This window comes from Lotus japonicus, chromosome 1 (assembly GCF_012489685.1).
Source record: "Lotus japonicus ecotype B-129 chromosome 1, LjGifu_v1.2".
In the NCBI taxonomy this organism is placed as follows: Eukaryota; Viridiplantae; Streptophyta; class Magnoliopsida; order Fabales; family Fabaceae; genus Lotus; species Lotus japonicus.
The window spans coordinates 74,828,110-74,845,112 of NC_080041.1; the positions used below are offsets into that span (position 1 = coordinate 74,828,110).

A 17,003-nucleotide genomic window follows, 5' to 3' on the forward strand; every position below is an offset into this window, starting at 1 on the left:
ATGTCTTATTTTTTTTCTCTATTTATGTTTATCTATCGCATCACATCATATGTCTGATGTATTTTTTTTGGCACTGTTCTCATTTAGGTGTAGACAACCATTTTCCTTGCTAAAGAGGCCAATAAATTGCTGCAAGAATACAAATTCCTTTGTCACATGTTAATGAAAATTTAAGATTAAAAAGAAATACCATAATGGGATTGTAACGTCTTTATCCCGGTTAGGAGGATGTCTAGTGCAAATGCAATGAAGGTTGTTGTGCCAAGGACAAAGAGTGGGCACATGATGGCAAAGGAAAGGGTCCACCAGTTCAGCTTCATGTTTGCTCCTTCATCGGATCTTCATCATTTTCAGAGATTGATTGCCACCTATGCACTTGATTAACTTTCTTCCATGTTGCAAGTTCCATCAATAAACATAGCATATTCTCTCACCTATGCATTTTGTAACATTTTGCAAGCTTCCATCAATAAACTTCCATTTTGCAAGTTCCATCAATGTTTTCTGGACACCTTAAATCCTCTATCAAGCTGAGAATCCTAATTTTTATCTAAAAAGTTAAGCTAAAATAAGAAAGAAGATTTTTTTTTATCAATTTTCTAGTTAATTCTTCTCAAAAACAAAAGATACAATATAGAGTCAGTGGGCCTGTAGTGTTAGGATCTGGGTTTGGTTTTATCTGTCTGGCTTTGTTATTTGCTTTGGTATTAAGTGTTTTTTTGTTTTTTATTAACTTTTATAGGCAAATGTTAGTTGTTAGTAATTGTTAGTAAATTAGTCATCCTTTTCGAACCCTGGACCCTTTACCCTTTATCTCACCCAACTCTTATGTCCCTAACTCTTACCACTTGAGCTATCATTCGGGGACCTATGGTATTAAGTTAGTTTTTATTATTTGAGTTGGGCTTATGTTGGGTCAATGTCACTTACTTACCTTACCGGGATTATAAATAAGAGTATTCTCCTTATGTTAGAGTATGAATTGAGTATTAGAGTTTGTAAAGAGATTTCTCCTTCAAATAAAGCCAAAAATCTGCTATTTCAATTCTCATAGCGAAAAATTGCGGATAATAGCGGGAAATTATGGAACAACGGTGAACCCTCAAAGTGCTACGCTATAGCGCTATAACCGCTATTTCACAACACTTCTTCTTATCCGTTAGAATTGTTTTCGTATCCCTTTATTCCTCTCTCTCTTCTTGTTTATTTTTCAGTTTCAATATACAAAAATATTCCTATTTACTCTTCCTTTATCTTGTTGTTGACGGTTCTACAATCCTAACAATGTAGGTTTCCCTTCAACAAAGAAGATGCAACCCACATGGAAGGGGAAAAGAGCTTCAGTGTCCGCTTTGGGATGCAAAGCAAATAGACAATTAATCTTTCCTGGGATATCAGATTATCTGACAATGATTGCCAGGACACATTCCATTCTGATACTTGATAATAACTTTAGTTAGTTCAACAAACAAAATGTTTATCATGAACTAAATATACAAAATCTATTTAAATATACATTAACAACTTTTACTTCCAAAGTCCCCTTGAGCTCAATTCAGATGAACCAAGTGCTATAGTGATGCAATAAAGAGAAAAGGGGGAAAAAGTAAACTGAGTTTAAATTAGTCATTCATTAACAATGACATATTTTTCCTCTTTCATTTTCTGGTGACAAAATTTCAACAAAAGCATCCAACAAGTTGTGTATCACTTCCCTTTCACAACAACAAACATTCAAGATTTAGCACTATTTCTTATGTCAGAAAAACATGCACAAACACAGGATAGAATCTGAATCATCACCCAGCAGTTTTTTCTACACTAATATATATCTTCAATCCTGCATGCTGCATACAGTTTAAACATTATGAATTCCATACAAGTACACTTTAAACATTATGAATTCCAAACTCAAAGCCACTAGTCTCCATTTTTTCATCCCTTTCTTCTTTCTAGAATTCTAGTGCATCTTCACTCTCTGACGGTCAAGGAGTAAAATCGCAATTTACCAGGGTTTTAAATTGTGGTTGACCGCAATTGCAGCACTGACGTAAAAGGTTTTTGACTCCCCACATCGGCATTGTTGCCAACCTGCATTTATCTGCAATTCCACAAAGCAGTCGCAACCGCAATTTTAATCCCTGAATTTACAATTAGCCAACATCGTCCACAGCTTGAGCTAAAGGCCTCGTCCTAAGGCATTCTGTACATGGTGAGTTGTTCCTGCAGCAGCAACTACAGCTAAAGCTAAGGTTGAAGCAATGACTGTCTGCAGTTAGGACAAGAAGTGTGTGAGAGCAGCCATGCATCTATGCACTTTACATGGAACGCATGGTTACATTTTGGTAGCACTCTAACTTTTTCTCCATCCATAAATTCCCCAAGGCAAATTGAACAATCTGTGGCTACAAGACTACTACTTGTACTACCTGAACCATAAACAACTATAGGGATCTGATGCAATGCATTCTTCTTTAATTCTTTTGAGGCTAAGCGAGCTACTGCCTCATCTGCGGTTTCAAAAGCAAACCTGCGGCTACATCTTAGAGCGCAACATACAATGGAGTGGAAAACCAGAGTAAATATAAGTACAAAAAGCAAAGCTGCCAAGATAAACAGAATGTTGGTGTCACCAGTGAACCAATTCCTGCTACCTGGACCAGTTAAGTTTGGATGGTGAAGCAACAGACGGCGGTGTAGACCATGATGAATAGCCATTAGCAAAACTCAGAAATCTTCCCTTTTGATATCAGCTGATACATCTATGTCATGTGCTTAAGCTTGAGCAAATGAGATTGAAAATGCAGGAGCAAATAATCCCAATGAGAAGTTTGCAGGTATTGAAACATATCAGGGAGGCTGACTTGATGGCTTGATTACACACCAAGCAATAATTTTTGTGTAGGAAACCAAGCAAGAAAGAAAGGTTTTGAATAATCTTTCCTGATCAATTTTTTTTGTAGTATAGGGTCTATACTACAATACAACAAGAATGTTTTGAGTTATGGCAATTGTTAGGTACCAAGACAATTTAGACAAGGAAATAGAATTGAATTCTAATTGTGTTGGAGAGATCTGGATTTCTGAGATGAACTCAGGTCCAGATTTAAGGAAAATACAAAGAGAAAGTAAGAACTAGATACAAGAATGCCTTTCTCTCCCACTCTCTATCCTTCACACACTCTTTGCTCAGCCTATTTTCTCCTGAAGATACTGCCACATCTGCAAGGCAGTTATCACTAGTGAGAATTAAATGTATTCACTCTTCTGACCTTCCTAACATATACCTTAGTGACACTAGGCCATTACCTAGGTCCACATCATCAATATCTGTCAGGAAACCATGACTCTGAAAGTTTAATTGATATCTTACCTCAACAGGCTTGTGATGTTTTTCACCAGGAGTGGTTGCAGGCTTACAGCTGCTCTTCTTGCTATATATAATGGACTCAAAATTTATGACACAGAAGAAGGTTTGGGTGGGTATGTAGTGTGGACATTAAGAGGAGTGGTTGTCTTGTGGTGCTTTGTTGTTTATTAAGAAGTTTCAGAGGCAACCAACAGGACATAGATATTATGTTACGGAAGAAAGCAATATAGCTACTTTGTTGTCTCCTTCTGTGTGTTATTAATTATTATTGTTGCAATATTTATTGATGTTAGAATCAGGGTGGGGAAGAAATTATGGTACCTGATCCCACATAATCAAAATTAGCTTAATAAAAGAAGCACTTATTCTGAGCACCAAACCTTTCTCCCACTCCTCCACTCAATTATTGTTAGATTGTGATTTAGAGGTCCTGTTAGTCATAGCACTTCTGATTATAGCCAATGCTAGCTGCATTGGTTGATTAAATTAACCTTGCTTTCAAGTTAGTGCATTACAAACTCAAGAAAATTTGGCTTGCTTTGTATGTTGGTTTAAGGAGAAGTTACAACTCACAATAGAGTAAGCTACTGCTTTACAGAAGTGTTTGATCTTTAGTTGATTTAATTTTTCTGTTATTATGCTGATTCAACTATCCGTTGCACAATTAAACTAAGACTATGAGTGGATAGTCATTCCCAACATAACTCTTCTTGATGAAAGTTTGTTTAGATACCACTCAATTGGAATTTAAACACAAGCTAAGTGCATGTTTAGATACACTATGAAAAACTTGAGTCCAACCACGGTGGACAGAAGCATTTTCCCTCAATTTTTGTGGTAATTTATTGTGATTTTAATTTTACCGTGATTCACTTCATGTTAAACCCGAACAAATCAATTGTAACCACTTCATTTCTTGAATTTATTGTTTTTTCAAACTTGAACCAATCCGATCAGCAGGTTAATTTGTTTCATATTTAACATAGTGCTTAGAGAACACTTTCCCCTTTTGTCTGGTTTTATAGAGAATGAAAATAGTGAATATTATTTTTGTAGGAAATGACATTTTTACCTTAAAATATTTAAATATATATAAGTTTTTTCTTGAAATCTATTATACTACTAACTTAAATATATATAGGTTAGTAGTATAATGATATATGAATAAGATGGTGAAATAAAAAGGGTAGATAAGGAAGTGTATCATTTCACCAAACGTCTTTGATTTTCACTTCTCCACTCTAACTTTCTCTTCTCCGTCTCACTCTTGTATCTCTCAGTAACAAATAATGTGTAAGTGTGTATTTGTTAGAGGAGAGCTTGCGAAGATAGAAACACAAGACTAAAAACATATTTAACCCTATTTATAAATATTAATATACTTAGGATAAAAATATCATTTTAGACAAAAGTTATCTTCTCTCTTTCGCTTCTCTACTCAACCAAACAAAAGGAGAGAGGACTCCCATAATTCTTTTTTTCTCGCCTCTTTCTCTTCTATCTCTATCATATCAAACAACTTGCAAAATGTATGTTATTTTTCTCGCCTCTTTCTCTTTCTCTTGCTATCCTCTCCTCAACCAAAGAGTTAGAGTTAAGAGTTAGAGTACTTGAGAACTCTAAAATGACACGCTCATAAGGGCGTTTGAACTTAATCCATTCTGACCAACCCATTCTATCTATCGTCCACATAACACTGTCACATAATCCTAACGTACTTCAAGTCTCCTCATCAAAATACTTGGGATACATCAAAGGCTTTAGTAACTAATGTCTCATACCGAGCCTTATACAAATTATTGGGATCATTCAGAAATTCAATGCCATGAGGATTGGAAGGAGCAAGACCCTTACCCTTTAGATTTCCTTCTTGAAGTGGATGATTTCCCTCTTGAGCCAGAAGATCCATCTGCCTTTTTATTTTTCTCTTTGAAGACATTATACTGAAGAATTCCAATAGGAACTGAAGGACGAAGATAACTTTAGAGTTTAGAAAGACATGAAGATGAATGAATTACTAGTGTGAAAGAAAATACACAAGAATTAAGATACTAAGAAATGAATTCAATTATCAATAAGAATTCTAGTATAAGCTAAGAACTCTGTTCAAACAGAAAACAACAGACAAAAGAGGCAAAGAGCAACAAATGAAACCAAAATCCTGAATCAGTACTCATGAAATGGATATTGCACAAGTATGTTGGTGTATGGAAGCTTGAATAGATAAGTGAAATGAGCAGAGGTTTGCTCTGAATGCCATGTGAACTCACTTTGAAAGCTGAAATAATTGTCCATCTCTGCAAAAACACTAGAGTTTGTCTCATGCCTTCTTCCCCATGGAAAGCTAGTTATTAAAGCATTCTCCTTGCTCTTGATTTATTCTTATTGATTATGGATTAGTTACTGATTTAGATTTGGAATCAGATATCCAACTGACTTTTTGAGATTCTTATTCAGGACTTGGTTTTTTCCGGTCCTAAGTACTAACTAAGGCTAGATTCATTCAATTGTAATTTTTTGAAAGAGCATCAGGGTCTGCTTTGGTGATGTAATAATTTTAGTTAGTTCAACAATCCAAATGCTGATCATGAACTAAATCCACTTGAGCTCAATTCAGATGTTAACCAAGGGCTTCAGTGAGAAAAAGGGGAAAAAGTAAACAAAGTTTAAGTTAGTCACTCATTAACAAAGACATATTTTTCCTCTTCTAATTTATATCCCGGAAACAAAATTTTATCAAAGCATCCAACTTGCTCTGCATCACTTGCCTTTCAATCTATTCACAGACAACAAACACAGGATAGTATCTGAAATCATCACCCATCAGTTATTTCTGTACTAGTATATATCTTCAATCCTTCATACAGTTGTACAAGTACACTTTAAACATTAAGAATTCCAAACTCAAACCTACAAAGTACAAACAACAAGTCTCCATTTTTTCATCCCTTTCTTCTTTCTATTCATCTTTACTCTTCCTTAATGAATTTTGACAGTCAAGGATTAAGATTGCAATTTACCAGGGTTTTAAATTGCGGTTGACCGCAATTGCAGCCCCAACGTAAAAGGTCTTCTTGTCCCCACATTGACACCGTTGCCAACCAGCATTTGTCTGCAATTCCACAAAGCAGCCGCAACTGCGATTGTAATTTAAAACCCTGAATTTACAATTAGCCAACCTCGACCACAGCTTCATCTAAAGGCTTAATATTCATGTCCTCCTAAGGCATTCTCTACCTGGTGAGTTGTTCTTGCAACTACAGCTACAGCTACCGTTCAAGCAATGACTTCTCTGCAGTTAGGACAAGAAGAGTGTGAGAGCAGCCATACATCTATGCACTTTACATGGAACACATGGTTACATTTTGGTAGCACTCTAACTTTCACTCCATCCATAAATTCCCCAAGGCAAATTGAACAGTCTGTGGCTGCACTACTTGTACTACCTGAACCATAAACAACTTTAGGGATCTGATGAAATGCACTCTTTTTTAATTCTTTTGAGCCTAAACGAGGTACTGCCTCATCTGGGGTTTCAAAAGCAAAACTGCGGCTACATCTTTGAGCGCAACGCACAATGGAGCGGAGTACCAGAGAAAATATAAGTCCAAAGGCAAAAACCAAACCTGCCAAGATAAACACCATGATGGTGTCAAAATCTGAGCTACCAGTGAGAGATTCCCTGGACCAATTCCTGCTACCTGGACCAGTTGAGTTTGGATGGTGAAGCAACAGGCGACGGTGTAGACCATGATGAAGAGCCATTATGGATTCTCTGTGCTAAAAAATGATTAAAAATTCCAATAGCAAAACTCAGAATTCTTGTACCCTTTTGATATCAGCTGATATATCTATGTCCTGTGCTTGAAAAGCTTGAGCAAATGAGATTGAAAATGCAGGAGCAAATAGCCCCAATGACAAGTTTGCAGGGATTGAAACATCTCATGGAGGCTGGTTTTAGCTTCTGTTTTTGTAGGGCTTCTTGCACAAGGTCACTTGATTGTAAACCAAGCAAGAATTTTGGTGTAGGAAATAACAAGATTGTAACCTAGAGTTTGTTACAGAGAATAAAACAAGAACTGAAAGAAACTGAATGATCCAATTGATTGAATGAGTGAATTGTAAAATGGCTTCAGTTTATATACCGAAGATAAGAAGAGGAAAGCTTAAGAGCTTAACCACCTAGCTAACAAACTAACTAACCACTGAGTAGCTAATTAACAAACTCAGTTAACTATGTAAAACTAACTATGGTAACTAATAACTGTGGTTATTTACAAACAATTAGAGCTGGGTATGCGGTCTAGCCCGCCCCGCATAAGCCCGCCCCGCATAGGCCCGCACGTTAGCAGGCTTGCCCGTGTAGGCCCGCAAATAAATGAGCCTGTATTTCAGGTTAGCCCGCGTCCGCTCCGCTTAAATTGCGGATAAACGAACTGGCCTGCGGGCCACTATTAGATTTTAAAATAAAACAAGCAAAAAAAACCTAAAAAAATAGAGAAAAAAAACTGATTGTCAAAACAATTCTCCAAATTCCACATTACATAATCAAACTCTAAAATGTTCCACAAATCCAAAGTAAGAAGATTTCAGGGAATTAGATTTCCCACCTCATCCATTAGAATTGTCACCCCACTAAAATACTCCGGAAGATTAAGTTCTGGAGTGCTCCGAAAGATAAACTTCCGAAGTCCTTTAAAAATGAGGGTGTCAAATTTAAGTGCGTAGTAAATAAACCAGCTGATACGATCCGGAAGTTTAACTTCTGGAGCACTCCAGAACTTAATCTTCCGGAGTATTTTAGTGGGGTGGCAATTCTAATGGATGGGGTGGGAAATCTAATCCCAGATTTCATGGTGGTGGTGAGAGACTTGAGAGAGAGGGAAACCAGAAAAGAAAGAGAGTAAGAGAAGAGAAGTAGGGTACGTAAGATAACTTGTCTGGTAAGTGATGAGTGTCTCACTTCACTTGGGTCTCTTGAGTTGGTTTTTTTTTTGCCACTCTATCAAGAATTCAAGAGAAAGTAAAGTAGTTCATGGACTATGAAGATAATTTTTTGATGTAATTATATGGCCCGCGGACCAGCTCGCAAAACCGCGGGTTCAACCCATTTAAACCGCGGGCTAAACGAGTCAGCCCAGATAGGCCCGCATTTAAGCGAACCATCATACACCGGGCTATTGGCCATGCGGATCGCGAGTTATGCGGGTTGGCCCGCGAACTTTGACCCGCTTACCCAGCTCTACAAACAGTAATACACCTAACTATTTACAGTGGTAATAGGAAACCAAGCAAGAAAGGTTTTACTAGACACTATAGGGTCTATACTACAACAAGGACCTTTTGAGTTATGGCAATACCTTTCAGGATTACCAGTAGATAAAAGTTCAAAGAAGCATCAGATCTCTTTGGCAACAAGGGAACCACATAAAGAGTTAGGGAGGATGAAGATTGAAAACTAACTCAACCACTTGTTGTAGAAGCACACAAACCCAATGTCCAACACTCCAACTCTTAAGTCACTAATGAGTAATGACCCTTCCACTCTTATCCTAAAGACATCATGGAAACCATGACTCTGAAAATCTCAGAGCATAAAATAAGGGACTTAAATTTTGTGCTGTAGAGCAAGAAAAGCTACTTTGTTGTCGCTTTCTGTGTGTTATTATTGTTGTGGGGTTGGTTGATGTTAGAATCAGGATGGGGAAGAAATTGTAGTACCTAATCCCAACATAATCAAAATTAGCTTAATAAAAGAAGTACTAATTCTTAGCACTTATTCAACTCATTTATGTTTATTTTCATCCAACGTTCATTGTTAGATTGTGATGTAGACATAGTGCATTATTAAACCAAAAGGAAACTTGGCTTCCTTTTTTATGTCTGTTAAGCAGAAATCACAACTCATATTAGAGTAAGCTACTGATTTATGGAAGTGCTTGATCTTTAGTTGATTTAATTTTCTCTGTCATTGTGTTTGGAGACCCATTGAGAACGGGGCAAAGCCACATTAGCAAAATAAAGAATACAACTCTTATTGCAAATTGAGATGAAAGTGTGTTCACATTAACGCAAAATAAGTTGTGAGATTGGTTGATTGATACCGGTATACTAGGCAAAAGGTAAGACCCCAACACTAACAATACCTCATATCCATCTCATTGTTTCTTTCTATCTCATTTACTATCACATCTTATTATATACCACATTCATAGAAATCAGATTGAACCTAACTGTACCCCAAAATTTAATTTAGAGAGTTTGCTTTACCCTTTGATAATGACTATTTTGTCATATCTCTAATGTGAGACTTCTCAACACACATTTCACGCACAAGGCTAGACATTCATAGTGTTGAATTTGCGGAGATGAACATCTACATGTAGTCTATATATGAGTGGTCTCCAATAAACAAATAAGTATCATATTATCTCTAATGTGAGACTTCTCGACACACCTCTAACACAGGGCTAGACACTTAGAGTGTTGAATTTGCGAGGATGAACATATGCAAGTAGTCTCTATATATGAGTGGTCGCCAATAAACAAATAGGTATCGTATTAAAATTCTAATTAGGTTAAAGTAATTCCACCCCTAAATTAACTTTTGGTTAAAGTTAGGACTAACCCAACAAACACGTCTTTCATTTATCTTTATTAGTCCAACATATTGGTGCAAGAATACAAATTTCTTTTGTGACACAACACTGAAAAATGAAAAGATTAAAAAGAAATACCGGAATGGCATTGTAACGTCTTCATCGTGGTTAGGGGGATGTCTATAGTGCAAATGCAATGAAGGTTGCTGTGCCAAAGACAAAGAGTTGGCACAGTGCCTACCCTCAGAGGCAGGGGAAGGTCCACTCATGGCGAAGGAAAGGGTCCACTCAATTCAGCTTCACGTTTGCTCCTTCATCGGATCCTGGTCATTCTTGTGATTGATTGCCACCTGTGCACTTGATTTAACTTCACTCCAATACTCCATGTTGCAAGTTCCATCAATAACCATAGCATATTCTTCCCAATGTCACAGGAAAATTTGGTATTGGCATTTTGATATGGGCCCATGAAATTGGAGAAAAGTTGGAAGGAAAGAGGGAAAATAACTGCATGGGCTTATATTTTAATGAGCATGCCACAAGCCCAAATCTCAAGTTATAAAAAAAACTCAATTGAACGGTAAAAACCAGTAATTTTAGAAATTTGGTTTTTCGGGCGGCCCAAAAAGTCAAAAGGCTCATTATCATCTCAGCACTTAACAGAGGAATACCCTGTTCCATCTAATAGCCGAGCGACCGCTCAACGGCTTGAAGTATAACATACAAGTAATGAGGCCTAGTAGAGTCAACCTTGCACTCGGGAGGCTCTTCACAAAGGCTTTCCATGAACCTGCAAAGCAATAACAACGAATCTCAAGCCTATAAATATAAGTGTGATTATTCATTTAGTTAATGCATTATTCATTCTTATGAATCTTCGAGTTATTCCTAGACTCCAAAATTCTCTCTATGTTCTCTCACTAAGTTCTGCGCCAGAGTGTCTTTCTATAGGTACTTCCGCCATGATCAAGCAGCTCCACTGTACTCATAGAGTCTTTCCAGACCACACTCATCATAAAGAACAAAGAGAACTCTCAAATTCTACTCTTGAAAAATACTTACATGCACTAGAAACATTTGGCATACTATATAATAGATTAGACTTTAGAGTTGAATATTGTAAATTAAAAAATATCAGGTCAAATTTACCTATTTAAATAGATTCAAGTTGTACTAAAATAAGTGAACAAATAATATAATTTTTAGATCCCAAAAGTTTTGGGACTGAAATGGAATGTGATTTAGACAACCCCTTATTATTTATATAATTAAAAACTACAAAATTAAGAACACAACACCAAAAGTACCAAAGAGGGGTAACTTAGTTGACAACGTAGGCTGAGTGTGTGAGAAAAGCTTTTGGGTTCAATTCCCACACAATACACTCTGGGGAGGGGTAATGGGTCTTAACTGTGACTAAATCCCAAATCTGACGGCATCAAATAAGTTACCGGGCACAGGATGTTTAATTGTTTATAAATAAAAAAAAACAACAAAAAAAGTGAAAAAATACTTGAAATGAACAAATGTAATTCATTGGTTTGAAGACCTTAAACGACAACGTATAGGTCTCCCTTTCCTTTTTCTTAATTAAACAATAGACTTTCCCTTTTTTAATAATTAGGCCCCGCAAACAACGATGCGAATGTGAGTGGGGGAAATGGAGCAGTGACAACCGGATCGGAAACCACCGTGTCACTCTCCTCCTCCCTCAGAAACGATGTCGTTTCCGTCTCACCGGCGATCCCAATCGGAGGTGCATTTCCGGATCCCGGAGGATATGGACCTCGAAATGGATCCATTCGACGCCCATTTCCAAGATCCGGGTGACCTCTTATCGGAATACATGGATTCCGGATCCAAACTCCAATCTCCGATCAATGCGGAGGACGACGACGGCGCCGGCGCCAAAAACGCCTGGCCTGGTCACCGCCGCAGCAACTCCGCCGATGCTTCTTCTTCCATGTTGTCAGAAGGCATCGAGGCTAAGAAAGCCATGTCCCCTGATAAGCTCGCTGAATTGTGGAACGTTGATCCCAAACGAGCTAAGAGGTTTTCTCTTCTTTCTTCATTCCTTCTTCATTGTACTGCATTGTTGTTGCTTTTCCTGGTTTTCGAGATTCGAATTCGCGTTTTTATTTGGAAATCGTGATTGATTGATTGGTTGTTACTTGAGGAATAGTGGAGTTCATGAATCGTGTGTTTGATGCAGGATTCTGGCTAACCGTCAATCTGCGGCGCGCTCGAAAGAGAGGAAGGCTTGCTATGTGTTGGAGCTTGAGAGAAAAATTCATTCTCTTCAGACTGAAGCAACCACTCTTTCTGCACAGTTGAATCTTTTCCAGGTTCTTACTCAAATCTACCCTTCCCTGCTGCTTCATTCATATTTAACTAACTGGTTTGAGTTGAATGAATCTTATAGATGCATGCATTGCCACCTAAAGTGATTGGTTAGTTATTTCTAGTGATATATATATATATATATATATATATACTTTACTTGGTCATTGTTGTGTTTATTGCTCAAATTTCTGGTGATATAAATGTTTTTATAGATGTAATAATTGAATTTGAAAACTCACTGCTTCCTTTAAAGCTAGAGTGAAAGAGACAATGCTAATGATAACTGATAATGGATAAGAATTCTTTAAAGTGAGCTTGTCTCTATAGTGAATAAGTAAAGCTATATCCACAGTTGGTTTAGTTTAAAGTGATTTGTAAACTTAACTTAGAAAAATCCAAGGGTCAACACACCCTTACATTCTAACTTTATGTGAAAAGAGCTTTTTCCACCAATGATTATGTTATCCATTATTCACATTTCACACACACATACCGTCATTACCCTAAATCCAAGCTATGATTGAGGATAGACTACATAGGCTAAGTCAACAGTTGCGCTGCTTTTTCTGTAAAGTCTAACAAACATCACAAAATACATGGTCTCATCAGTATTTTTAACCTCCCAAAATAATAAATACTTGACAAAACACAACAAAATACAAATGTCTGGTCTTTCAAATCTTAGAGGTAAACATGGCAGAGTATCAAATTAAATTAACCCAAATAGTCCCAATGAAGTATTGTATAAAAACTTAAAAATTTACAAACTTACCATGTCAAAAGGTAATAACCACCTTTTAACACCATGAGAGTTGAAGAGGTAAAAATGGAATTGAAATATATCCAATGGAAAAACATAAGAATTAACACAAAAAAGGGTGGCACATGAGAGAACCAAAATTTGAAGTGGCTGTGGCTCGATCTCCACTAATAGTTTTCTTCTCCTAAGGTTGACCTCACCCCTGCGGGCGACCCCATTTAAAGGATAATTTTTTCCTTTCTCAAGTCATGTCAATCATATTGTATCATCCCATTGAGGGTGATTCCATCTAGTTGATAGCTCTTTTTATGCATTGGTGGCTCAAACTGTCACCCGTGCTAACGCTTAAAGGGATCTTAACATGGATATAAAAAAATACAAATCTTGAAATCATTGCTAGATGCATACTGATCTCAATCTCTTCTTTTTCAAGTTGAGCATCTTTCAAATATTTGCTCATTTTCCAATTCATAGCTATAATCAAACATAGTTAAAAGGCATGTTTCCTCCCAAATTAATTGAACATAATTTAATCTAAAAGGATAAAGATAAGTACCAATTATAAGAATATTTAAACCTGGCCATGTTATTGTTATCCACTCACAAACTATGAAGAACTAAGTCTTTTCCAACCACTCTAGGAAAAGCAAACAAAGTGTAAACAACTTAGTAGTTGTCAAATCTCTGCACCATTACATATTTTTGCAAGGCTTAAGACAATGAATGTCAATTTTCTTATTTGATCCAAATCTCTGCTCTCAAATTGACAATGAATGTCAATTTTCTCATAAAAACCTGTACACAGTATCTTTGACAGTATTTAATGTGCCAAAAATGTTTTTATCCAAAGAAAATGTATGTTAGCTATTTCTCAATTTTTTGACTTATGATGTATCTCAAAGAGCACAAATAAGTGACTTTCACGGTATGGTTACCCTTCTCCCTCAAAGCTGCACCTTAACTCCAAAATTCTCAAGTTCAGCTCATCAAAGAAAATAGGATGGGTGGGGACGTAGGGTTTTAGAGTTCACCAAAATCTCAAAAAGATTTGTAGGATTTGAGAGAAAATGGAGCACAATGGGGGAAGAAAGAGAAAAGAAATAGAGCAAGGGGAGAGGGAGAATGTGTTACGCAGGGGAGAAAGTTTTTGCTTCTCAGACGAGAGGATCTTTTAAAATGTAAACCCTTTTACTGTTATTTTTTATGCATAAGTGGAATGGTTCATTTTGCACTCACATATTCATAGACACACACACACACACACACACACACACACACACATATATATATATATATGAATGTATGTTTAGGAATGTTCTCCGAATAGAATAGCTTGGTTTTAGAAAGATAATTGGATCCAATGCTGTCAATTTTCTTATTTGATCATCAATTAGTTTGATTCTCTACTCCAATCTAATGCAGTTTGAGTTGGATTGAGTTTTTCATTTTTCAGTTTACTTTTTTCTTTGACGAGGTTTAAATAAATGTTAAAATACATGAAAAATATAATAAACAATAATTCAAAGTATCATTATCATATGTTTATTGCATAAGTCAAACATAACTAGACTGAGTATTCAAATTCGTGCGATTAAAAAGAAGATAACAATTTTATATTTTTTTTATATTTTCAACTTATATTAATGAAAAGTTAATAATCTAACGAACTACATTGAAACATATTTCTAGCCAAATGTGTATAAAAAATTATATCTTTACTCTAGTATAATTTTCATAATTAAGCATAACTTGTATACTAACTTTATAATAGAATAGCAAATATAAGTATAAGTGGTAAATTTATGAATAAAATTTTATATGTATATAAGTTTGATTTGAATTGGATTGTATACTTTTCATATTCATAATCAAATCCGAAATTTTATCTAATCCAATTTAATTAAAACATCATTTTTATATTGTTGGTTTTTAATTTTTTTCATTTGTTTTTATTGGATTGGATCTGTTAATGAACACTCAAGTGTAAAGGCCTAGTGGATTTGGGTCAACCTTTAGGCCCTAATTTAAACAAAAATAACCTGCCATTAAATAGCCTAGCCCACTCTTAATGAAATCCAATTTATGAATAAGACCATATTCTGATCTTCCAGTACTTCTATTCTGAATGAAATAGATTGACCAATATAACATGTACAGCTCATAAAAGTCACTGGCAAAACTATATATAAAACCTACATTTGCCATCTGAAAAGAATGTCATAGCAAGAAAAGGACTTAGCATCTCATATAGCTTAGTAATATTCACATTCATTTGCGCATAAAGTCATAAACAACAAAGCCTACAATGGAGTTTGGTGCTCTTGAATACTGTTTTTCCTGTGCCTAGCAGTCCAGAAGTAGAAAATAAATAAGACATAGAATGGCTCTTATGAGCACAACTTCAAGAGGCATATTGTACCATGGGCCTTCTACAGTTGATTCTCCAATTGTCTATTTGTGTGTGTACACTATGTTTGTGTGAGAGTGGTGTGTTATGTATGCATCTATCCATCAACATATATGTATATATAAAAGTTTTGCTAGTAATATTTTCTTTATTATTTGATGAAATTTCATGTTGGCCTCACTAACATTGCCCACTCTATTAGTGGGCCAGCCTGAGATTCCACTCAACAGAAGAGAAAATGCCAAAGATTGTGTCGCTAGCACAGACATGTTTCGTGTACTGTTAGAGGATCCAATTCTTGTTAGTATGCTTTATTTGCTTGCTGTGAAGTTTGACTAAGTTGCCTTGTCAATGTCAGGAATTGTTACCCCATTGTTTGTCGATTTTTTGTTGGCTTACTTGTTTGCTTTTGATTCTTGTGGCTATTTATTCTTCTCTAATGAAGATGCTTTCGGTTCCTTTAACTGCACTTAGTTTCCAATTTCCTAACATGTAATGGTCGGCTATCATATTATGCTACCTGAGACTTATTCTTTCTGAAACATCTTTCTCAGAGAGATACAACTGGTCTGAGTTCTGAAAATAATGAGTTGAAGCTTCGGTTACAAGCCATGGAGCAACAAGCTAAGTTATGTGATGGTACGTCTCAGCCATACAAAGAAAATCTGCTGATAAATGTCCTTGTTTCCACTTGTTTCTTGCTATACATGTTTAACTTTGACATCTGTGACACTGGTCCTAAGAATTTTTGCTGTTTCATCAGTTTGAGAGAAATTATTATTTTTCTGAGAAGTTCTTCGTTATTGTTTTCAACTTATGATGCTTTCTTAAATATCATTTAGAATTTGTTAGATTTCATCGATCCAGAAAAAAGTATTTACAAAGTAGCATGTCTTTTATGTTGAAGTTTCAGCAATATATTGTTATTTACAACTCATTTGCATGACTTCAACCCTCCTGTCTTAGAATAATAATTAAATGTGCAGCCCTAAATGAAGCACTGAAGAAAGAAGTTGATAGGCTCAAGATGGCTACTGGAGAAGTAGTAACTCATGCTGACTCCTTTACTTTGGGAATGCATCATCTTTCATATTCACAAGCTCCGTTTTCCTTACATCAACCACAACATGGGCGGAGCGAACTTCAGGCTATGCAAATGTCACATTTGCATTCACTCTCATCTGATGTATCTACTCCCCATCATCAGCCTATGTTTGACCTATCCACTCCATATGATATGTCGGAAATGTTGTCAAGTGATTCTATCGGCCAGTTTCAGGGGCTGGACATAGGTCACAGGGTTTCTCATGTTCTGATGCCTGATGGTCGCTCCGTTTCTGTTAATAAAATTGACAATCCCTTTTGATGCAAATTTGATTGACCAACATGTCACCACCCTGTTTAACGAATTGTTCATAGACTGACATGAGTGAGACCTGAAGGTATTGATTTTTTTTGTTTTTCTATTCAATTTTTTATTTGATTTAACTTTATGATTGGATTAGCTTATTTTGAAAAAAAGTT

General features: G+C 36.1%; 2 protein-coding genes and 1 pseudogene across 2 annotated transcripts; 1 reads left to right on the forward strand and 2 right to left on the reverse strand.

Annotated features, from left to right (window-relative positions):
- Positions 1-1,716: 1,716 nt before the first annotated feature.
- On the reverse strand, positions 1,717-4,377 carry LOC130710150 (RING-H2 finger protein ATL74-like; annotated as a pseudogene).
- LOC130710159 (RING-H2 finger protein ATL74-like) lies at positions 1,717-7,649 on the reverse strand. Its single transcript, XM_057559322.1, has 2 exons — positions 5,225-7,649; positions 1,717-2,269 (listed from the first exon to the last, which is right to left on the reverse strand). Exon 1 carries the CDS (start codon positions 7,133-7,135, stop codon positions 6,647-6,649), a length of 489 nt encoding a protein of 162 aa, XP_057415305.1. The 5' UTR covers positions 7,136-7,649; the 3' UTR covers positions 1,717-2,269; positions 5,225-6,646.
- A 3,929-nt stretch (positions 7,650-11,578) lies between these two features.
- LOC130710167 (bZIP transcription factor 18-like) lies at positions 11,579-16,972 on the forward strand. The gene is made up of 4 exons (XM_057559338.1): positions 11,579-12,021; positions 12,182-12,314; positions 16,034-16,118; positions 16,466-16,972. The coding sequence occupies exons 1-4, from the start codon at positions 11,690-11,692 to the stop codon at positions 16,843-16,845; spliced, it is 930 nt and encodes a 309-aa protein (XP_057415321.1). The 5' UTR covers positions 11,579-11,689; the 3' UTR covers positions 16,846-16,972.
- Positions 16,973-17,003: the final 31 nt, after the last annotated feature.

Coding starts and splice junctions, on each gene's coding strand:
- LOC130710159 (XM_057559322.1), bottom strand. CDS start 7,135: ATGGCTCTTCATCATGGTCTACACCGTCGCCTGTTGCTTCACCATCCA.
- LOC130710167 (XM_057559338.1), top strand. CDS start 11,690: ATGTCGTTTCCGTCTCACCGGCGATCCCAATCGGAGGTGCATTTCCGG. Junction 12,022..12,181: donor GATCCCAAACGAGCTAAGAG/GTTTTCTCTTCT, acceptor TGTTTGATGCAG/GATTCTGGCTAACCGTCAAT. Junction 16,119..16,465: donor ACAAGCTAAGTTATGTGATG/GTACGTCTCAGC, acceptor TTAAATGTGCAG/CCCTAAATGAAGCACTGAAG.